This window comes from Heterodontus francisci, chromosome 32, assembly GCF_036365525.1.
Source record: "Heterodontus francisci isolate sHetFra1 chromosome 32, sHetFra1.hap1, whole genome shotgun sequence".
NCBI classification, from domain to species: domain Eukaryota; kingdom Metazoa; phylum Chordata; class Chondrichthyes; order Heterodontiformes; family Heterodontidae; genus Heterodontus; species Heterodontus francisci.
The window spans coordinates 28,292,967-28,317,861 of record NC_090402.1 but is presented as its reverse complement, the minus strand read 5'-3'; the positions used below and the strand labels follow the sequence as shown (position 1 = coordinate 28,317,861).

Sequence of the window (24,895 nt, the reverse complement as noted above, 5' to 3'; positions counted from 1 at the left end):
GGAAAGTGCGCCATCCGGTCAGAATAGACCAATCATTGAGAGGCGACCAGGATTATGTCAAGTTATCAAGATAGGCTGTGCGAATGCGGCGCATGCGTGTGGCTGTGACCTTCTGCCGGTGGTTTGGCCTTGGTTGCTGCCGCTTTGTCCCGCTGGATGTGAGAGGGAGACACGGAGGTGGAAATGGCTACGGCTGAGCTGCCGTCGCTGCAGGAGCTAAATGTGCAAGAGGTGAACGTGTCATCGGCGGTGCTGAAGGCGGCCGGTCATCATTACGGCTCGCAGTGCGACAAGCCCAATAAAGAGTTCATGCTGTGCCGCTGGGAGGAGAAGGACCCGCGGAAATGTCTGCAAGAGGGGAGGAAGGTCAACGAGTGTGCGCTGGATTTCTTTAGGTACTTCAGGCCCGAGCGGGGAGCTAGGCGCCGGTTCCGGCTGCTTTCACGATTTCAGACCGAACGTTCGGGTAAAGGCCGCAAGCCTCGGACTGGATTTCAGATGTCAGCCCAAGCGCTGCACATCAAAGTGGCAGCCCAAGGGCTAAACTATTCGTTGTCTCAGTAGAGCCAGATTATCTGACCATCATTGGGAATTTTAAGCGTTGTCACTCGGAAGTTGGCTTTCAATAGGAAACGTGAATAAAAGATAAAATGTAAACAAAGCGTACTCAAATTTCAACATAAAATGCAGTTCATGAATGTATTTTATATGAATCTCAAATCTGACTTGATTTTGCTTACTCTGAATCATCGATGGGTGCTAAATGGATTAAATTTGTTTGCCATGGCATACAATGTGTTAAAGCACTAATGCCAATTACATGCAATATCATTGTTGCAACAATGATGCAAAGCTTACTGGATGAAAATCTAGTTTGCTAAAACTTTTGATAAAGACCATATTAGCTAATTATTTTCAAAAATGTAATGATTTGTTATGTTCCATATCCATAATCTGTCCTGTACATGCTGCCTCTCAGCAACATCTGTGTCAGGGGTTTGCACATTAATTTGATGACACCCAGTTCCATTTATCTATCACATCTCTCAATTTCGTTTTCTGTTTTGTCAACCTGCTTGCCTGCCATCCAGTCCTATGTGAGTTGCAATGTCCACCAGTTAAACATTAGAAAGACCAAAGCCCTTGTCTTTGGTCCCTCCACAAACACACTTTCCCCTGTCATCTGTTTCCATCACCTTCCTTGGCCATTATCTTGGGCTGAAACACTGTTGACAACTTCAACATCCTGTTTGACCCCGACCTGGACCTTCCTGCCTCCTCATCTCTGTTTCAAAGACCATATGCTTCCATAGGAGCAGGAGTAGGCCATTCAGCCCATTGCATCTCCATAATGACATTTATCTCTGTGCTGCCTCAGCCCATTTGCTGTCATAAACTCTCTCAGAAACATCAGCTCATCCAAAACTTTGTTGATTCCATGTTAATCTGCACCAAGTCCTGCTCACAGTGTTTGCTGACCTACATTGGCTTTTGTAATACCAACACCTCAGATTTAAAATTCTCATCCTGGTGTTTACATCCCTCCATGGCCTTGTCTGTCCCTCTCCCTGCAATTTCTTCCAGACCAACAACTGTCAGACCTGTTGTTCCTCCTCCTCTGACCTCTTATTCCCCACTTCCTTCACCTCACCAGTGATAGTCATGCATTCATCTGTCTAGGTCCTAATCCCTGAAATTCCCTTCCTAAACCCCTCTTTCACTAGTTGGCAGTAGATTTCAGTGTGTAGAAGACTGAAAAAATGTGTTGTTACTAATGGGAGGACTAGTTGGGAGTGGAAATCCATTGAATGGAAGACGCTGTTTGAATAAGACTTTTAACAAAAACTGCAACTTTAGTTAAAAGATGATAGCAAAGGCATAATACTTGGGTTATGAGAACAAAATACTTTAAAACTTGGTTGTGGCTTAGAACCCTAATTCCCTCATTGTGCATTCACCTATGTGGAGGGATTGCTGAAGCTGAGATTGTTCTCCTTGAGAGCAGAGAAGGTCAAGGGGAGACCTAATAGCAGTATACAAAATTATGAAGCGTTTTGATTCAGCAAGTAGGAAGAAACTGTTTTCCTCTGGTAAGTGGGTCGGTAACTAGAGAGCACAGGTTAAAAATAATTGGCAAAAGAACTACAGAATAGAAATCAAGTGGGCTCCATTCATACTAATACACCAGGAGAAATAATGCTCCTATAATAAAATACTGCAGATGCTGGAAATACTCAGCAGGTCTGGCAGCTTCAGAGTTAACGTTTCAGATCTATGACCTTGCATCAGAACCGACAAAAGTTAGAAAAGAATTGGGTTTTAAGTAAGTGAAGGCGGGTGAGGGTTTGGTGGGGAAGAGAACAAAAGGGAAGGTGTGTGATGGGGCAGAGGGCAGGAGAGATTAAATAACAAAGCTGTCCTGGGACAAAGGCAAAGAGTGTGTTAATGCTAGTGGTGAAAGACAAAGCATTAGGCCAGAGAGAGTGTTAATGGCAGAATAATGAGCAGCACTGTCCACGTGAAAAAACAGGCACAGGTTAAAAAATAACAAAAGAGGCCAGTCATGCTCTGAAATTGTTGAATTCAAAGTTGAGTCCACAAGCCTAATCGAAAGATCAGGTGCTGCTCCTCGAGCTTGCGTTGATGTTCACTGGAACACTGCAGCAGGTCAAGGACAGAAATGTGGGTATGAGAGCAGGGGGTGTGTTGAAATGGCAAGCAATCAGAAACTCGGGATCATGCTTTCAGACCCTGACTTTTTTGCCAGATATATTGGTACACATATTTACCATATGGCTTTTACAGTTTGGTAAATTGTCTTAGAAATTTGAGAATTTGGTAGCTGACTGCAATGTAAGACATTTTGTCATCAGTAGAAATCTTGCTTATACTGTTAACAATTGAAGGAATTGACTTGCATAGATTCAGATGAAATCAAAACATAATTTGTATATTTTCTCATCAGTGATGAAATTTGCTGTTCTGCAAAAAACACTTTCCATTTTGGGGGTAATAGATCTAGATCAAGCAGTTCCTTGCTCAAACTTTGCAGCAGTTCAAAACTGAACAGTCTTCTCAGCTGTGCCCCAACTATGTGCCTCAGAAGAGCAGAGTTTGCTGTAGCAGTAATATTTTTCTATTTTCCACATGTCATCCTGTGGCCTCTGAGTGTGATTGGCAATTAGTGGCAATTTTGTGCTGTGAGCCCACGAAATTCAGCATGGATTGTGACTAGCCAAACCTATTTCATGTACAGCTGTTATAGCTAGAAGACAGGAACATTCATTTCAATCAGAGTGGATTCAGATTAAGGTCCCAGAGTTGAAGGGTTTTGATCTTGATGCTAGAATGGGGGTTATGTTTAACTTAATCACCTTTTGTAGTAGTTTTTAAATTATTTAAAACAGCTTATTACAGGTAACTTGGCAACACACAATGTAGAACTTTTCCTGTTGTGTTATTAAGTTGTCTTTTCAATGATGAATGGCAATGCTGGCACTCCAGTCATGACATTAAAGAAGTATTCTGTACAGGATGATTTTTCCAAACTTATGACTGACAAAGTGTGTCTCCTAAATGTACTATTTTGAGATTTTTGTAATTCCATGGTATTTGTTTCATCTTTTAGCTTTTTACTCTGTTCATTTATATCAGACTGTAGTTGGTTACAATGCTTTAAAAAGGGGACACACGGAGGAAGAAAAGTAAGATCAATCCATCACACTACAAAAATGTATGTAAAGTGGCAAGCTTTTTAATGCTATACAAGGCACATGAAAATTATTTGGCCCTTATGATAAATTTTGGATAGTGCCAGCTTCCAATGTTTTCTCTTCCTGTCCATTGCATCCTTTATTTACTGTTATTTCTTTATGGTTGAAGTATTTTGTAGGACTCTCATGTTGGCTTATTTTCATGAGAATCGAAATTGCTAATGTTTGTGAATCTTTTTTTCGTGTAGGAAGATAAAAACCCACTGCAGTGAGCCCTTCACAGAGTACTGGACATGCATCGATTATAGCAATCTACAAGAGTTCCGCCATTGCCGCAGGCAACAAAATGCTTTTGATAACTGTGTGCTAGACAAACTGGGCTGGGTTCGACCAGACCTAGGAGAACTGTCTAAGGTAAAGTAGATTATTTCAACTTCATCAAATACTTTGCAAATTACAGACAGTTGGAGTTTTCCTCTTTATTTTGAGGGCAATAGTAGAAAGATGAACGCATTTTAAAACACCTTTCATGTCAGCATGTCCCAAGTGCTTTACAGCCAATAAATTGCCTTTGAAGTATAGCCACTGTTAAGTAGGCTAATGAAGCAGCTTATGTCCCACAGACAGTAAGATAAATGATGGTTTGGATGGTGTTCTTGAGGTGTAAATGTTGGCCACAACATGGGGAGCTACCCTGCTCTTATTCAAATCGTGCCATGGGATCTTTAACAGTACCTGAGCAAGCGTTGGTTTAACCTCGTGCATGAAAGATGGCACCTCTGACAATTCTGCATTCCCTCAGAACAGCACTAAAGTGCAGGCCTTAACGATGTACTCAAGTTCTTGAAATGGAGCTTGAATCTACAATCTTCTGACTCAGAAGCAACGGTGCTACCACCAGACCAAAGTGACACTGGAAGGCATAAGAGAACTTTATTAATGTCAACCATAGCAGAATTTTCCATTAGGTGGTCTTCCTCACCACTAATTGATCTCCTGTGGTAGTGCATTCACTCATTCTCACTACGGCATTGTACCTCTGATAACAGTCTGTTATGAACTGATTCTGTTGCTTATGTTTCCTTTATTTAAAACAAGTTGAGGGCAAGAAGAGTCATTTGAGTCCAGTGAATCCTATCCATCTAGTGTTTATGCTCTCCCAGTCCAGCGTTCCAAAGGTTTTGAATGCTCCTAATATCTGTGCGGCCTTTAGCTTGGCAGATTATTTCATACATTTATTCTTTGAAGGAGTTTCCTCTAATATCAGTGTTCTATTTATCTTTCACCAGTTTAACATTACAATCTCCTAATTAATTTTCAAAATCTACTGTATCTAAGCTATTTATTTTATATACTTTGAGTCCTCCCTTAAAGCATATTTTTAGACTCTGGCGATTGAGTTGTTACGATGTTACTTATAGTTCCTCTCTCTCGAATTTAAAATCACTCACATTTTACTCTTCTGCATTTTCTTCAATGTTTTTATATTCTTGTAGCAAATTCCTGGTGTATATTGATGACCAAAACACTGCACAGTACTGCAAGTGCAGTATAACTGATGCATTGTAGAGCGTTGGCATAATTTCCTTTGACATATTTCTCTTTTTTTTTGGCTACATATCCTGGCATTTTGTTAGCGTTTTAAAATTTTGGCACTAATTCTGTTCCACTCACTTTGTACTTGCGTCCATTATTTTGTCCGCTGTGTATCACTTTTTCAGTATTAAATTTTATCTACAATCTGTCTCCCTGGCAAATCCCTAGCTGCTTTCCATATGTTATTGCAAGTATCACAATCTTATATTTGGTTTCAAAATTCCAATTTCATATATAAAAAAACAAGTAGGAAGCACTGGCATGTGCAGTACACCACTCAACACCTGCTTTGCTCTGTCAAATGCCTCTCATTGGCATCCTATTCCAAATTTGTACCTGGATCCATAGTATGCCCAGGGGGTTCAGCTTAGTTAGTACTTTTTCATGCAGAACCTTACTAAAAGCATTCTGAAAGTCCAAGTAAACTATGTTGCAGGGAATTCCATTAATTACTGTATCTATAACATCCTCAGTAAAGGTCAAGATTGCTCAAGGATGGTCTTCCCATAAGTAAATGTTAACTGTTTTATTGAGCCATTTATATTTAAGCATTCCAGCTTACTCATTAGAATGACTTTCATTACTTCGCCTCTTGCAAAGTTTTGATACCACTTTCTGTAGCATGTTTGGTGTATAGCTGTCCGATATCGTTGGAACAAAGTGTAGTGTATTTTTACATATTTAAAGAGTTTGTAGCTAGCTCCCATAATGGCTTAGTTGGCAAAGGCAGTATGTAGCTAAGGCATACAGACAAGAAGACCCCTGCTTTAATTCATGATCTTTGAATTATTTCAACCGGATGGCAGTAAGGGCTGCAATTAACTTTACTGAGAGGATTGATCAGCCAGTCTCGTCAAGGCATGTGTGCCAAGTGAGGACAGGATCAGGCTTTGGGGTGAGACCTACATGGTCAAATTGCTTGTTAAGTTTGTACACAAAGCCATGATACTAGAGGGCACCAGCTTTTCTAGAATGTGAGTCGAAGTCAGTACTTGTTGAGGAGAGAAATTTGGCAAAAACAATATAGTTTTGCAGTTTTATACATTTATTCAATGTTTTCAAGTCTGTAAAAATCTATAAAATATATTTAGAAGACTTTCATACTGTTACTGATTTGCAAATAATGCTCATTCAGTGGCTAGAATGAACTAATTAAAAACTTCTAAAGTCCTTGTTTAGCAGATTCTTTCCTGATTGCTTCAGTTGCTTGCAAATATTGCCATATATTTATGTATTGGAACATAAGAAATATGAACAGGAGTAGGCCATTTGGCCCTTCGAGCTAGCTCCACCATTCAATAAAATCATGGCTGATCTTCCACCTCCGCTTCACCTTCCTGTACGATCCCATATCTCTTGGCATTCAAAAATCTATCATTTACTGTCTTGAATATAATCAACAACTGAGCAAACACAACCCTATGGGTAGAGAATTCCAAAGATTCACAAACCTTTGAGTGAAGAAATCTTTCCTTATCTCAGTCCTAAATGCTGACCCGATTCTGAGACTGTGATACCCTGTTCTACACTCCCCAGACAGGGAAAGCATCTTCCCAGCATCTACCCAGTCACACCCTGAAGAATTTTATATGTTTCAATGAGATTGAAATTGAATTGAGGAGGTGAGGGACCTTGGAGTGTATGTCCACAGATCCCTGAAGGTAGCAGGGCAGGTCGATAAGGTGGTTAAGAAGGCATATTGGAATCCTTTCCTTTATTAGCCAAGGTGTAGAATATAAGAGCAGGGAGGTTATGCTGGAACTGTATAACTCATTGGTTAGGCCACAACTTGAGTACTATGTGCAGTTCTGGTCACCTCATTACAGAAAGGATGTAATCGCACTCTAGAGGGTACAGAGGAGATTTACAAGGATGTTGCCAGGACTAGAAAAATGCACCTATGAGGAAAGATTGGATAGGCTGGTGGTCTCCTTGGAACAGAGAAGGCTGAGGGCCTGGATAGAGTGGAGGTGAAGGGCCTTTTCACCATTAGCAGAGAGGTCAGTGACTAGGGGGCATAGATTTCAAGTGATTGGTAGAACAATTAGAGAGGATATGAGGAAAAACTTTTTCACCCAGAGGGTGGTGAGGGTCTGGAACTCACTGCCTGAAAGGGTAGTTGAGGCAGAAACCCTCAACTCAGAGTCTGGATATGCACCTCAAGTGCTGTAATCTGCAGGGCTATGGACTAAAAGCTGGAAGATGGGATTAGAATGGGTGGATTGTTTTTCGACTGGCACAGACATGATGGGCCAAGTGCCCTTCTTCTGTGCCTTAAACTTTCTATGATTCTATGAGATCATACCTCATTCATCTAACCTCTAGGGAACACAGGCCCAGTCTACTCAAACTCTCCTCATAGGACAATCTCCTCAATCCCTTTGTTGCACTTCCTCTAAGGAAAGTAGGCAAGGAGACCAAAATTCTACACAGTTCTGCAGGTGTGGTCTCACCAAGGCCCTCCATAATTGCAGTAAGACATCTTTACTCTGCTACTCCAATCCCTTTGTAATAAAGGTTAATATACAGTTTTCTTTCCTAATTGCATGTTGTACGTACATGTTAATTTTGATTCGTGTACAAAAACACCCAGGTCCCTCTGCCAACATTTCTCAGTCTTTTAGAAAAAAAAACATTTCTTTTCTATTTTTCCTGTCAAAGTGAATAACTTCACATTTCTTCATGTTATATTCCATTTGCCATGTTCTTGTCCACTCAGCTGCTTTGGGTATTGTCAGCAAACTTGATCCTCCTCATTTAAGTGACTGATGTACACTGGAAACACCTGAGGCCCAAGCACTGATCCTTGTGGTACCTCACTAGTTACAGCCTGCCAACCCAAAAATGACCCATTTATTGCTATTCCTGTTTTCTGTCTGTTAACCAATCCTTAATCCATGCAAATATATTGTCTCCAATCCCAGGAGCCCTACTTTTGTGCAGTAACCTCTAGTGCGGCACCTTATCGACTTTTTGAAAATCCAGATACATTATATCCACTGGTTCCCCTTTGCACTGCTAATTAGAACCTCAAAGAAACTCTTAACAGATTTGTCAAACACAATTTCCCTTTCCATAAATCTATGTTGACTCTTTCCTATCAAATTATGATTTTCTAAGTGCCCTGTTACCATGTTCTCAATAATACATTCTAACATTTTCCCTAATAATTTTATGGTAACTGGCCTATAGTTCCCTGCTTTCCCTCTTTTCCCCCCTCTTGAATAATGAGGTTACGTTTGCTACCTTCAAATCTGTGGGGACCATTCTAAAATCTGGTGAATTCTGGAAAATCATCCAGTATCTCTCTAGCCACCTTTTTATAACCTTCGAATGCAGGCCATCAGGTCCAGCAGACTTGTTGGCTTTGTCACATCAATTTCTCCAGTACTATTTCTTTACTAATACTAATTTATTGAAAAGATGTTTGAAGGTTTTCATGGTGAGAGCGGTAACATTGAGTAAGACGGTTTTTGTGGTATGAATGATAGAATAGCAGTGCGAGTGACTGATGGACATGTGTTGATGTTGTGGGAAGGATTTCCATTGATTTGAAGTGTAACCTTGATATGGCACACTTCTTGTAGATGTTTATCACTAATGCAGTAGGCTTTTCTGATGAGGGTGTTGCAGACTGATTGAAGAGTGGAGGGATGATGCAAGGAATGGTAATTCAGTTATCCATCAGTATGAGTGGGCTTGCGGTGGACTTGGTATGCTGGTATGCCGTTATGAAACTCTGTAATGAGAACATCAAGGAATGGTATGGAAAGTTGTTCCGTCTCCATGGTGAAATTAATATTCAGATGTTGATTAAGATGTTCTAGAAAACTGAAGATCTCTCATGTTCTCATATGACAAAAGTGTCATCTACATATTGGTTGTAGAGTAGCTGATTGAAGTACTGCTTGTTCGACATAAGTCATCTAAGAAGCTTCATTCCATCCTTCATACCCACAAAGACAAAAAAATCATCCTGCAAAAAACCAGGAATTTACAGCATACTGCAGATTTGTCTACGTCGGAGGAACAGGTCGCAGCCTACACACTAGACTTGGAACACCAAGCCTGCTTCAACCACAGTGAGTGGACAAGTCAGCCATTGCCAAGCAGGCTCAACTCAATAACCACCACATCTAATGGTCTAATTCCAAACTCATCTCATCCATTACACGCTGGCATACAAGCTCTGTCAGGGAGGCTATGGAAATCTATCAACACCACACTGTCCCTCAAGACAGTGACCTGCTCATCAGTGATTTCTGGCTACGCCTACTCTAGTCACACACCACCACCTGTTTTGCAGCCAACGTATCCCGACAAGAAAAATAGTATGGATCGACTTATCACAGAACATAATATGCACTTGCTGCTATTAGTTGGCTAATTATGACCCATCAGCATTAAGGTCCCACCCACGTTACCATTTTCCACCACACATGAACCCACTGTTTCCACCCGTTCCTGTTATTTCTCCAGACAACGAACACAGTATACTGCCTGAAATGTCAAGGCCTGCCAGTTCTTCTTGGAACTCCTTTTTGAAGGAAACAATTTCTCTCCTTCAGAGCAAATTCACATAGTGTAAAACATTAAAATCATAATTTACGTTCCTCATTCTCACTAGACCCTTGGTTTTCCACTATTTTAGAACACAAAAAAATTCCTATCATGAAAACAGGTAAAAAGTATTTGTTTAATGCTGTATTTTTATTCACATAATTTCACTTGTCTCTACATGTTTACTTTTGCTAATCTCTTTTTTACATACGTATCGAAGCTTATACAATCTGTTTTCATGTCTTTTGTTAGTTTATTCTAGTATTCTATTTTCTCTCTCTGAATTTCTTGGTCATCCTTTGAATTCTAAAATCCTCCCAATCAGGCTATTTTTTGGCAACATTATAAGCTTTTTCCTTTAATCTAATACTATGTTCAACTTCTCTTGTTATCCATGTTTGGACCACTTTCCCTATGGGTTTTTTAATTCCTTAAGGCAATGTATAATTGTTGCAAATTTTAAATTCTTTAAAATGTTGCCATTGCTTGTGTACTGTCGTATCTTTTAATCTAGTTTCCCAATCTACCTTGTCCAATGTGTCCCTCATACCTATGTAGTTTTGCTTTGTTCAGATTTAAGATGATAGTGTCAGTTAACTAAATCACTCGCAAGTTCAATATTAAATTATATTATGATCACTCTTCACCTGAGGCTCCTTTACTGCAAGATTATGAATTAACCCTGTCTGTATAGTACTAGATCTAAAATAGCCTGTTCCCTAATTGGTTCCTTGATTATACTAACCTACAAAACTATCTTGAATGCATTCCATGAACTCTTCCTTCACATTACTGCAAATTTGGTCTGTCCACTCTATATGGAGATAAAAGCCCCTCATGATTACTGTATTGTCATTGTTACATACACCTCTAATTTCATGATTTCCACCAGTGTTTTCTGCCCCCTCATTTTTTTTGTTAGCTCCACCCGAACTGAATCTACATCTTGATTTTCCAAGCATAGATCATTTCTCTCTACTGTTTTTATCCCATCCTTTGTCAGGGCTGCTCCTCACTGCCCCTGCCCCCCCCCCCCCCCCCCCCCCCCCGAGCCCTCCAATTTTCCATTTTGCCTATCTCTTTAAAAATTAAATATCCTGGAATATTTCATTCCCACCTTGGGTCACTGCAACCATGTCTCCCTCATGGCTATTGGGTCAAACCCATTTATTTCTATTTCAATTAATTCATTTATTTCATTGCGAATGCTTCACACATTCAGATATAGTGCCTTTAGCTTAATTTTGTTCTGTTTTTCCCTGATGTCATCTTAGTCAATAATGCCCTATTATCTTTAAGCTCTTTGGCCTTTCCTGACACACTCAGCTAATTTTTACCCAAATCGCAACTTTGCTGTACAGCCTTAACTTTTCTTTTGCTGCTTTTGAATTTACTTTTTTTTTTCCTGAATCCTCCCACCTAAATGCTTGAAAGGCTGCAGGACTGTTCAAATATTTGTACTATTGATGTCCTGTAAGTGTTTAAATCCCTAATGTTTAAATTTTTATTGCACTTGAATTTGATGTTCAGGATAGTTATGAACAAAGTTTAGTTGCTGGAAAGTGAATTCTGCTGTGCACTTGCTAAAGTATTTTTCAATGTTAAAATCAGTTGCCATTAACCCAGGCTACATAATGGATAGATTATTTGATGCATGGTAATTTAGCTTCCTTAGATCAGTACTTATTTTCCCACAGTGATGATAAAACACTTAGTATTTTTAAAATGCCATTAAGCACATCAGTGATTCAACTTGTTTTTATAAGCACATTTTTATTTTTTCATGAAGGCACAGTTTTATTAAAAAATTCCAAACAAATGACTAAACAAAATCCAACATAGAGGTAGAATGCAGAGACTACCCCAAATCTACATTCTGATAAAATTAATTCTCAAAAATGCACCTTGTTTAGGAACAGAATACAATGAAACTTGCCATACTAGGCTTATGTAACTTTCCTGGTTAGACAGTAGGAGGGCCACTAACAATCAGCCAAAGCTGCCCATATGTTCCACACACACAAAAAAATTAGTTGTGAAGTTTTTTCCCCCTGAAGGATGGGTGGGGAAAGAATATTAATATGGTCTCATGCGGCCAGGAGGGGGTGGTGCTCAACGAGGTGGTGTTATTGCAATGTCCAGGTAGTCGCCAATCTAAAATTTTTGTGATTGTAATGTCATCGAATCATCTGGTCCTTTCCTCCCTGAAACAGTGGCACCGATTTCTTTCACTCTAACCAAGTTGTTTAGGATCTGGATACACAATTGCAAAGCTGAAGTGTGTTCCTTTCTTCCGGGCCTCTGGATAAACTTCCTTTACTAAGCTTGTTAGCTCCTTCAGTGTAGCATCCATCCAAGTGTAGATCTGTAGCTCACTAGATGGGACATTCCCTCGAGCAAAATCATCCATTCTGTGATGTCTTCCATTGTTATTTGTGAACACTCTCAACAGAAGAGGGCAGGTCTTTTCTCGATCCACCGACTTTTCTGGCTCTTTCTTAATCTTCTCCTGGGTGACTCTAGATTCCACGGCCATGTTTTTTGTAAGCACATTTGTTTTTTTATTTCCAAAATATACTTTATTCATAAAAATCTGTAAAAATTACATTCCCAAACAGTTTAAAACAGCATCAAGTCAAAAAATACAAACAGTGCAAAGGTGACCTTCTATACAATCATGAGTTGCCTTACAACCCTTTCATTTCATTGAGATGCCATATACATTTTCACATTTACAGCACACAAAATTTCTCCGATACAGTTCGAGGGGTTTCCCATGGATCCAGCCCCTCAGTTCAGCTTGGTGGGGGGACCTTACACAGTGGTCTTTCCCCATTGAGCCTTTGCTGCGGCTGCCCCAAGCTTTTGTGCGTCCCTCAGCACGTAGTCCTGGACCTTGGAATGTGCCAGTCTGCAACATTCGGTCGTGGACAACTCTTTTCGCTGGAAGACCAGCAAGTTTCGGGCAGACCAAAGGGCGTCTTTCACCAAATTGATAGTCCTCCAGCAGCAGTTGATGTTTGTCTCGGTGTGCGTCCCTGGGAACAGCCCGTAGAGCACAGACTCCTGTGTTACAGAGCTGCTAGGGATGAACCTCGACAAAAACCACTGCATCTCTTTCCACACCTGCTTTGCAAAGACACATTCCAGGAGGAGGTGGGCGACCGTCACAGTGAGCCTGTTAACAGTGGTAGTGTTTGTTGTGCTGACAGGGATTTGTTCATTCAGTTCTGGCTACAAAGCCTGTCTCGTACCATTATAAGGTGATGTGGATGACATTTTTTTGCAAACTCATGGGTTATATGAAAATCAAGAATTGTACGTTGTGCATAATGGTACAGCTGATTATGCCTGCCATTAGGTTAGTGCAAAGTTTAAACTCTATTGAATATCTACCACCAAGCATGATTTGCATTGATTATTGACTTTTTACATAAATGGATTCCTTTTGGGGCAAGTTTTTTTACTTGCAATGAGAAATTGGTAAAAGTTTGGTTTCAGAGTCTGAGTCTCCTGCCCCCGCCCCCCCCACAAAATATTGAGAACTCCTGTGATTTAAATGATGTGGCATCGCTCAAGATTCTCAGTTCTTATGAGGTGTATGTTAGGAATTTTTGCTTCTTTCAATCATTCTCTGTTAAATTAGTTGGCAGCACAGCATCTTGCTGGCAGACTTCAGTTTCATCCTACTCCAGGGTTCCTCAGCTGGCTTGTCTGTCATCCAGCTGTAAATATTTTGCAGAATTTTCAGGAACCATTTGCCAGTACTCTCCTCCTTGGAGAACTGAACTCAACGTTAATAGTTGTGAGAAAAACAGTTCTGTACTAACAGTGGGCATGAAGCCAAGGTTTCGCTTCATTTCATGTCACTAGGCTTTACTATTTATATGTTTCATATTCTATTTAGTGAGATTGTGGTTACTTATTTTTAACCCTGTGGTAGACTACAGTAAGACGAGTATGATTTGAATTCTAAGATATACAACTAGGTTCAACTTTTTGTAATTCAAACTGTTTTTTGTTGGTAATGATATTCCTATTTTGCTGTGCATATCTGTCACTGATCTGCCTTACTCTCCCAAAAAAAAAATTAATTGTATACTAGTAAATTGCCTGTGCCATTACCCACAATCAGTAATAAATATATACAGTTTTTATTTGAATACAGGATGGCAACTGAACTGGGAGAGAGATCTCATTGCACAAAACCATTGAGGAACCAGTGCCCCAATACATCACAATAATTGATATAGCGAAGTTGCATGTGAAGTAGCTACATAGCAAATTTACAAGGATGGTATCAGAATTGTGAAGTTCTAACTATTGGGAAAGGATGAACAGGCTAGGTCTCTTTGGAAAACAGAAGGCTGAGGAGTGATCTAACAGAGGTCCTTTATTAAAACCTTTCATAATTTTAGACAGACAGAGAGAGAGTGGTTCCACTTGTGGGGAGGAGCAAAACTACAGGCCATCAATATAAGGCAGTCACCAAGAAATCAAATGGGCAATTCAGAAGAAACTTCTTTACTCAAAGTGGTGAGAATGTGGAACCTGCTACCACAGGGAGTAGTTGAGGTGAAAAGCCTACATGCATTTAAGGAAAAGCTAGATAAGCATATAAGGGAGAAGGGAATAGAAGTTTATGCTGAGAGTTAGATGCAGAATGGGAGGAGGCTTGAGTGGAGCATAAATGCTGGTGTGCACTAGTTGGGGTAAACCTCTTTGTGTTGTCTATTCAATGTTTTAAAAAAAAAAAAAAATTGGTGGAAATGGTGACAGGCATAACAAAATCATGACCGCAGGAAATAAGATGTGTTGACTAAGTGCATGACCTATGCAAGATGGAAGTTACTAGACTGCTGCAGGTTAGGTTTAATGTTCTGTAAAGCTCTGGAGATCCACTTTAGAACTGTACAGCAAATGCTTGATAGATCATATGAACTGTGTATTTTAGAAGCTGTTTTTAAAAAAAAAAAATCCTCAGAACTCATAGTTGAACTGTGTATTTTAGAGCTCATAGTTACTGCTCTGGCAATGAACCATTTTGTAATTTGAATTTTTAGAAAAGCGTTTCCTTTCTGCTAACGTGTTAGTGAAATCTAGCCAATAATCCGTGTTAGTAAGTTTTTGAAAAAACTGCATGGATGAAGAAAAGCACCATAGCCAGAAAGTAATCATGAAAAGTTCACAGGATTCAGAGAGACTTTTATCTATCAGGCCTTTATGACAGTAACGAACAGTTGTGTTTGGAATTTTTTTTCCCTCTGAGTGCACAGGCAATACAGAAGTTCTGCAATCTACATCCTTCAATGCTCAAAAATATAGGTAAAAGGTTTCCACTTGTCTAGGGCAGTTTTAGGTCAGAACTGGTAAAGTTTTCCATGAGTCCTGCTCAGTCAATACACCATTGCCACTTTTCATTGTTGCAAATCCATTCAGGTCTGATCCATATTCAGAATGGTGGTGTGAGAGTCTCTCAGAAATTAATAGGTGGTGCAGGATGGAAGTCCATGACAGAATAATCATGCACAGATTTTAGATTGAGTGGACGTAATGGACTGAATGGGCTTTTCCCATTCTGGTTTATATTCTTGTGTTTTGTGCCACCAGGATTTCACACCTTGTGGATTATAATTCCAGGAAGGTGCCAAATGAGGTTAAAACTAATGAGGTGGTTGGTTGGTACATGGAAACTTATAAACTTAGCTTTTTTGTGCGAAAGGGAAATGTTGACACCTGCATGCTCAAACTTTATTTCAAAAGTCCCATTTGGGAATGGAGCTCTGCCTATAATTTAAGTATTGCAAATGAATAGCTCTCTCCAGGCAGCAAGGGTATAATTCACAGCCAGCAATGAACTAGGACTTGCCGGTGTAAATTGCACTCTATACCTACTGGTCTCCAGTTGGTAGCATTATAACCACAGCTTGAGATTCAAACTATGGGAAACATGTTTATCATTTATAACCAAGATTAACAAATATTGAGCTACAGAAATGGTGAAAACAAGCTGAAATAAAAATTGTGAAATATGCTGTATTAACATAAAGATACATTCAAGATTACAGTTTCTGTGGCCAGGGAGTTTTTTTTTTATTTTCCAACTCCTGAGCCAACTAAACACACCAGAAAAAGTTAGAGCTTATTCATTCTAGTGTAAGTAATTTCTTAATGGCATGATAAATCTTAATTATTGCTAACAACCTCATTGGCACTGAAAATTAATTTTAAGTGTGGAGTCATCTTCAGATTTTAGCTATTGGCGATTTAAACAATTTTTAAAAAAATGTTTTTTATCCCTCCCTCGCACCTCCATGCCCACAATCTCACCTTTCTTTCCCTCTCTTTATTTTGCTTTCTGTACATGATTTGGCATTCAAGTAACTGCTCTAACTTGCACTTCCTGGATTTAGACTCTTCGTGCTGCATTAACAGTTCTACAATCTGGTTAAGGAGATGCACAGTTGTTTGCCCTGCTCGCAGGCCCCAGATCCCCTGTAGAGGGTGTTAAGTTGAAATGGCTTTCTAAACACAGCAAGTTCCAGTGCACAATCCCATAGAAAGTCTGTGGATGAGTGCAAGTGTAATGAACAGCTTGTGCTGTTTGTTTCCTACTGAGAGCAAAATCCAGCCCCATTTTATGTTGAGAATAGAGCTAATATGAATGAAACTATTTGGATCTTTCAAAAAGTTCAGTATTTAATTCTTCCTAAAAGATTGTTTTGCATATAATATCAGTACTGAATTTGTAATATACTTTTATTAATCTATCAGGTAAACTGTAAATTGGAGTAGAGCTTCTTTGGTTCCTGCTGAAATACAATATGTTTTCACTAGTTCTGACTATATGTATAAGACATGCAATTCAATGGTATTTGATTTGACACAACAAAGGACTGTATATGTTTGAACCTGCAGCTTACAAACATAACTTAAATCAGAAGCTTGGGCCAAGCTGTGACAAATTTTACAGTCCCACACTATGTTTTAGCTGTACTCAACAGCAGTGTCCTCTCCATAACCCAAAATTGAGTTAATAGTTTCCCTAATATCTACATACCTAGGTGAATTGCTGAACTTTCCACAGCAACTCTTATAAATGCACAATATCTCTGGGGACATTGTATAGTCAACTAAACTAGTTATTCATCTTTGAAATAGGAGGGGGTTTGTTTCAGAAGTTTTTGTTATACTTTGGCATACATCCATGATAGCACTTTGTAAAGCTATGCAAGAGTTCTCATAAAAGACATTTTACAGTTGAATGAATAGTATTGATGTAAATTGGGTCTCTTATATAAAAGCTATGATGACCGCTGTTGTACGTTTGGTTGTAAATCAATCAGTTCATGCCCCACAGAAGAAAATTATTGTGCCAGATGACTAGGTTTAACATGTTCCAATGTAAATTGGGTCAGTTTTCTAAACAAACAGCTTCCATTTAGATATGGAGTATTGTCAGTTTGCTATAATGTGCTAGTTATAGAGCATTACAGCCTCAAATTGCTATGTAGGTCGGGTATTAATCATAAAAGGTTTCAAAAGTTGTATTTTATGCTTTTTGCTAGGAAGTGGCAGATCCAAATTACAACTAAATTAGAAACTGCTGGGAATATGGTATGCTCTTTCAATCTTTTGTAATAAACTGTTTGTCAGCACTGAAGGTAGGTGGGAGGCTAGACTGCAGTATTCATTCGTCTCATCTCATCCAAAAAAATCAGCACAAGCAGTACTGTAGTTTAAAAAAAAACTTCAAGTAAACTTCAGCAATAGGAAGTGCCCTGTAATGTAAAGAGTGAACATTCCCTGAATGCTTGTCTGAAATTTAATGCAGCATTATCAACATTTTTTTTTTTCAGATTTGTCCAGCAAGTTAATATAGTTTGGGAATGGGTGCAAATTTGATCTGATATAATTAATTGTGATGGTAGATAAAATGTTGTAGTAAAGGAAGTTATTTCTGTGTTTAGCTTGGTTGCATCTTTATTGGGTTTCACAGAAATATTTTTAAGATTAGTTAATGCTTTCCACAAGGTGATTTCCTACTTTTCATTACATTAAGGAAAAGGACCTTGTACTTGCCTCTGAGTGTGTATGCGTGTAGCTTTGTGAAGAGTACTTCTCTGTTGGTTCAATTCATTGTTTGCTTTATATTTCATAGGTTACCAAGGTGCAGACAGACCGGCCAATTCCTGAGAATATCTATCACTCCAGGCCAAGACCAGAGCCTAACCCAGTCAGTGAAGGAGAGTTACAGCCCTCCAAATATGGCAGCAGGCTCTTCTTTTGGAACTGGTGAAGACTGGAGCAATCCACACATCTGAGAGACTGAAGAATTTAAATAATTTGTTTGCCTGTGCCAAGCCAAATGGGTGTTTAAAAATACCTGGGGTCAGTTGCACCACAGACATTCTTACCATTAGTGTATACAAATGTTGAGAGAAATAAAAATATAATTTAACCATGCTCTTGAAGTTACTAAGATATTCTCTTTCCATCTCCCCAACATGCACAGCATTAACAAAAACTACTCTCGAACAAAGAACAGTACAGCACAGGAACAGGCCATTCAGCCCTCCAAGCCTGCGCCGATCTTGATGCCTGCCTAAACTAAAACCTTCTGCACTTCCAGGGACCGTATCCCTCTATTTCCATCCTATTCATATATTTGTCAAGATGCCTCTTAAACGTCGCTATCGTACCTGCTTCCACCACCTCCCCCGGCAGCAAGTTCCAGACACTCACCACCCTCTGTGTAAAGAACTTGCCTCGCACATCCGCTCTAAACTTTGCCCCTCTCACCTTAAACCTATGTGCCCTAGTAACTGACTCTTCCACCCTGGGAAAAAGCTTCTGACTATCCACTCTCCATGCCGCTCATACCTTTGTAAACCTCTATCATGTTGCCCCTCCACCTCCGTCGTTCCAGTGAAAACAATCCGAGTTTATCCAACCTCTCCTCATAGCTAATGTCCTCCAGACCAGGCAACATCCTGGTAAACCTCTTCTGTACCCTCTCCAAAGCCTCCACGTCCTTCTGGTAGTGTGGCGACCAGAATTGCACGCAATATTCTAAGTGTGGCCTAACTAAGGTTCTGTACAGCTACAGCATGACTTGCCAATTTTTATACTCTATGCCCTGACCGATGAAGGCAAGCATGCCGTATGCCTTCTTGACTACCTTATCCACCTGCGTTGCCACTTTGTGACCTGTAGACCTGTACGCCCAGATCTCTCTGCCTGTCAATACTCCTAAGGGTTCTGCCATTTACTGTATACTTCCCACCTGCATTAGACCTTTCAAAATGCATTACCTCACATTTGTCCGGATTAAACTCCATCTGCCATTTCTCCACCCAAGTCTCCAACCGATCTGTATCCTCTGACAATCCTCATCACAATCCGCAACTCCACCAACATTTGTGTCGTCTGCAAACTTACTAATCAGACCAGCTACATTTTCCTCCAAATCGTTTATATATACTACAAACAGCAAAGGTCCCAGCACTGATCCCTGCAGAACACCACTAGTCACATCCCTCCATTCAGAAAAGCACCCTTCCACTGCTACCCTCTGTCTTCTATGACTCAGCCAGTTCTGTATCTCATTTATATAGTGGCTTTAATGTAGTAAAATATTCCAAGACACTTAACAGGAGTGTTATCAAAAAATTTGACATCCTGTTACCATGCAAGGTGATATTGGGGCAGATGGTCAAAAGCTTGGTTAAAGAGTTAGGTTTTAAGGCGCGTCCTAATAGAGGCAGAGGGGTATAGGGATGGAATTCCAGAGCTTAGGACCTCAGCAGCTGAAGGCACGACAGCCAATGGCGGAGCAATCAAAATCTGGGTTGCTCCAGAAGCCAGAATTGGAGGAGACATCGCTGGGTTGTAGGGCTGGAGAGGTTACAGAGATAGGGTTTGGTGAGACCATGGAGGAAAGTGTAGGCACTGAAGTTGTAAAAACACTGATCTGTACTTTTGTTAAGCATGTACAGACTGGATAAGTGCAACACTAAATATAATTTTGGGATTTATGGGCCTGAAATATGTATAGGCATTTTAGTTCTAGACAATATCTAACAAGCCACAGTGAATTTAAAAAGGTTTACAGCAAAGTGTTCAACATTCCTATGAAAAATGTTAAATCACTTACAGAACAGATTGAAATAATTCCATGTGAAATGTTTTTAAAAACTGAGGATTTTGTTGAATGGTGCATGTATAGAAATATATATATAAACGTTTGAGACCATTCCATGTTATACATTGCGCTTTTTACAGAACTGTTTTCTGATAACAATCTTCAAAACAGAACTTGCATACTGTGATCCAGAAGCTGTGTTTTTTTGGTAATGTACCCTTGTGAAGTTGCATCACCTGAGGATTAGCATTTACCCTTGCCATACTCTGCTTACTGGATTAAATGTTAAGATCATTTTAGAATGGTAGATATTAAACACAGATGGGATTTGCATACTACAAATGCAAAATTTATACAATTAGTGTTGAATAATAAAAGTTTGGACTTGCATTTGAGAAAAACTAACATAACTTCAGTAGGAATATGTACAGAAGTTGTGAACACAATACTGTTTTGAAATCTGCTGTTAACCCTTCAGTTTGTATACTTAACTTTTCAGAAGAGCATAATTCAATAATCAATACAATTGGCAATGCCACATAAAACCTGCATAATTATGTTTAAATAAAGAGACTAATCAGATTCACAAGATTAAATTGGCAGAAGAAGGCAATTGTATCTACAAAGATCCAAACACTATTACTGGGTTTCCAGACAAATGTGTGTTACTTAAAGTGTATCTAGTCACAATGCGCATGCAATTAATTTGATGTAAATAGCAGATGTTTCTTGTTTTCTTAACAATGTAATGATTCGCTATTTAGAGCCATGCAAATTCACAGCATAAAATGAGCATTCAGCCCACTGTCGGCCAGCTCTTTGTTAGAGCAAACAGAAACGAATCCCATTTTCCGTCTTTCACCCAATAGCCCTCTAAATTCCGCTGCTTCAAATATTTAGCCACTTTTCCCTTAAAAGCTATAATTTTACCTCACCCATTCCTTGTAGTAAAGCATTCTGTATTTGAGCAAATACATGCAAAGAAACTTAACTAACCCTCTTAGTGACAATTTTCAGTTTTCCTTCATCAATGATTTCCCAACCAGCTGGAATAGTTTTTACGTATTCTTTTTATCAAACTCTTCATTTCAAAAATCACCATGAAATCTCTTTGCTGCATTGGAACTAATCACAGTATTTAAATTCGCTGATTAATTATACTTTCCCATCCCTGCGACCATTCTGCTGAATCTATGCTTTGTACCATCTATAGATTTAATGTCATTATAAATTAGGCACTAGTCCAACTGGTGATGTAACCATTGCCTTGGATAAATGTATCATTACTTTATTCATACGCTATATCCCTGTTTATACAACCCAAAGTGTTATACTAATCTGATCTAGGATCCGAAACACTGCAAATTTGTGACCTCATAAAAATTTGTGTACATCTTTCAGAAAAGGATACCTAAATGTATGGAACACTTTAGAACACTGAGGGATGATCAAAGCTCAATGGGGCTGGCATCCAGTATTTTCTAGCTGATTTGATTGGATTGACCCAGCCACTACACCAGTACATTCTGGTATATCTATTGTGCTGCAATGTCTTTTAAATTTCCTTCTAACCCTTGAAAGGAAAGACAGAATTATAGCAGTTCTTTTGTCTTCAGCCTATTAATTTTTATGATGGGCTATTGTGACAAGGATGATACTTTAAAGTACACAAAACCAAGTTACTTTTAATATTGTTAACTGTGTTTACCATCTTGTACAGTGCATCAAAACCTTTGAGTAGTCACAGCTTTGCTCAGATTACATCTTTTACAGTGTCATATTTACCCAGATAAACATTACAAATCTGATTGATTGATTTATTAGCAAAGATGTCAACCATGTTCTGTGTAATAGGATGTAGATTTAAATATTGTATTTGAACAAACCTGTGACCTCTGCCATCTAGAAGGACGAGGGCAGCATGGGAAGTACGGTGCAGCAGGTACCTATACACATTAGTCATAACAGACAAAGAAAAGGCTGAAAAACTGAAACAGTCTCTGCCTCCAGGTCTGGCTGTGAAAGAACTGAAATAAGGAGCTGAAATCTCTAGATGTTCAAATTCTGTTGAATAAAAAGACGCTACAAAAAAAAAAATGGGAGCACCACCAGCTCCAAATTCCCCTCCAAGTCACATCCCATCCTGAATTGGAAATATAGTGTTGTTCCTTCGTTGTCACTGGGTCAAAATTCTGGAACTCCCTACCTAGTAGCACTTTGGGAGTACCATCACCCCATACACTGCAGTAGTTTAAGAAGGCTGTTCACCACCACCTTCCCAAGGGCAATGTTGGATGGACAATAATATGCTGGCCTTGTGTGCAATGGCCGCATTCTGTGAATGAATACATTTTTAAAAAGGCTCCTAACTAACATAGCTTGTGATGGTTTTGCATTGATCAGAAATGTTGAATGTTAGTTAATAAATTGGTGCATCATTCGTTTTATATAACACATTTTCTATTCTGCCAAACTTGTAGCGAGACAGTGTGGCACGGTGAATTCGAGCAGTTTTCTACTGTAATGCGATGAAAAGACCTCTTCTGTCGGGGTACTAAGTGAATGAAATAAGTTGATTCCGTTCCTCTGGGGCTTAGCACAAGCTGCTCTTAATTCTTAATTCGGTTTTATTAATGCAGGAAATTGAGAAGTCACGATAGTGTCCTTAGATTAAGGCACCTGGACAATTTAATAGGACCTTTATCCTAATCTATGTTCTGCATTACCGAACAGTGACATCACTCACTAAAGTTCACCAAAAAATAAAAACGTTAATGTTTAAATTTAAAGTTGCATATATAATCACTAGGAAATTGACCTCAGCGCAATCCCCCAATTACACTTTGCTGAGTAGGTAATTAAAATAGGAAATTACATCGCCTATATCTAAGTGTTCCAATTTAAACCTGAAAAATGCATTAAATTTCCAAACCTTGTATCTGTCCATTTCGAATATCAGGCCCCACTTATCTTACACTCACGTTGATCGTTTGAGTTAAATGAACGCCAAATGTACGGCATAAATTCAATCTGCTGCCACTCATGGTTTGGTGGCCGTAGCAAGACCATGTGGTAGAGATGATCCCACACTACAGCTGCACATCAACCTCAAATGAAGCAGTTCTGAAGAAGGGTCACTAACCTGAAACGTTAACTCTCCTCTCCACAGATGCTGCCAGACCTGCTAAGTATTTCCAGCATTTCTTGTTTTTATTTCAAATGTTGCACAGTTGACTTTTAAAATGCGGCACATTGTTTAAAAAGTGCCAGGAACCTACATTCCATTGCTGGAAAAGAGAGTTCGGCACTGGTGCGCAAAATGGGATGCATATATCTAAGTATCCTCGCACCATTAGAAATTGGGGTGCATAACTGGGGTTTGCCCACACGCACTGTTTTACCCTTCTCTTTTACATCCCAGGCCACAGAAAAGATGGCAGTGAAGTTTTTACTAAATGGTAAAACAGTTACCTGGACAGGATCAAAAAGGGTCTTAAAAACCAAAAGGGTAAAATGAACAATATACGGGAAGCAGATTAAAGAAAAAATTGTACGAAATGTCTCTGTGAATTGTCCAAATGGTAAACAGACAATAACCAGGACACAATCAAGAGGCAAACCATAGTAAGCGAGTATTACCCATGAAACAGATGGGAGAGCTGTAGATTGCACAGAAGTCAACGTTGTCCAAGCTATGTTGGTGCATATGATCAAAGTTGCTGGTTTGGAATTAATGGTCTGGATTGGAAGTGCTCTGTTTTGTTATGATGCCCTCTGCACTGCTGGTTAAATGACTGGAGATATGCTGACATTAAATACTTATTTGACAGGGCAGCCTGAGGTCAGTGTGCATGGTGGCCCACCTGTTTTCAAATGGCTAGAAAACGGCATTGGAAGTGTATCCTGCGGTTTCTCGGTAGACAATAGAAAACAACCAGCTGTTTTGGATTTCCTGTGAATATTTTAACAGCTTTGATAAAAATGCACTTACCATGCAACACTACAGTTTGCCTGCAGAGCTGGCAGTGTAACAAATATATTTACACTTACTGTAAATCATTTTGACACTTTCACTATCACAAGGGTGTAACACTGGATGCCAATCGTGTCTCTGAAGTGCGTTTATTAATAATGATTAAAATGATGTATCGCATAACTTTCAGAAGTAGGTCACCTGTGATGTCCCATTTAATATTGCTGATTTGTAATGCTTTCTGCAAAGCATAATATCTTTATTACACAACGCAATATTATAGCTTTAAAGTGACAGTGTGGACGTTACCTTTTTTAACAATCTAGTTTTCTAACTATATAGCATTTGCTCAGTTTTGTAGGCGGGGTAGAATATACCAGGTGCTTAAGTGTAAAACGTTGAAAAGTTATTTTCAAAACTCCGTTTCCCAGAGTTTGGACAGCCTAAGCGAGATTTTCTGTGAAAATGACTCTTAAACAGTGCAGTGTTTTGGACCTTTTTATTTGACCCTAGATTGGGTCCAGGGGCTGTTAATCACGACAAATGTTTTAAAAATGCTTTCCCGCTTTACGTGGAGGGGAAATGGGCGATGTTATGTACATTTCAGGAAAGAAGTAGACAAATAGATGACACCTTTATTGCAGCAGGGCAAAATGGCAGCAGGCTGTGTCATGACTGCCTACGAGAAGAGTTTAGCTGTAGGTGGCATGGAATTACAGCAGTTTAACACACAAATGGAAGAAAACAGGTCGCAACGAAGCTTGTGAAATGACTTTTATAACATTAGTGTGCGGCTTCTTTCGTTTGCGAATAAATTTTGAGACAGTAATATGCCATCTCACTGGTTGTTGTTTTTTATAGGGAGAGCGCGCCCTTTTTGAGCTCTTGCCGAAGTCTGCTTACCCACAT

The 24,895-nt window shown here is 39.3% G+C and overlaps 1 protein-coding gene and 1 pseudogene across 1 annotated transcript; one reads left to right on the top strand and one right to left on the bottom strand.

The window, feature by feature from the left end:
- The first annotated feature begins 78 nt into the window (after window positions 1-78).
- Window positions 79-18,335, top strand: ndufa8 (NADH:ubiquinone oxidoreductase subunit A8). Its single transcript, XM_068012555.1, has 3 exons — window positions 79-395; window positions 3,962-4,127; window positions 18,031-18,335. Exons 1-3 carry the CDS (start codon window positions 184-186, stop codon window positions 18,166-18,168), a joined length of 516 nt encoding a protein of 171 aa, XP_067868656.1. The 5' UTR covers window positions 79-183; the 3' UTR covers window positions 18,169-18,335.
- LOC137347438 (histone deacetylase complex subunit SAP18 pseudogene) lies at window positions 11,931-12,405 on the bottom strand (annotated as a pseudogene).
- Window positions 18,336-24,895: the final 6,560 nt, after the last annotated feature.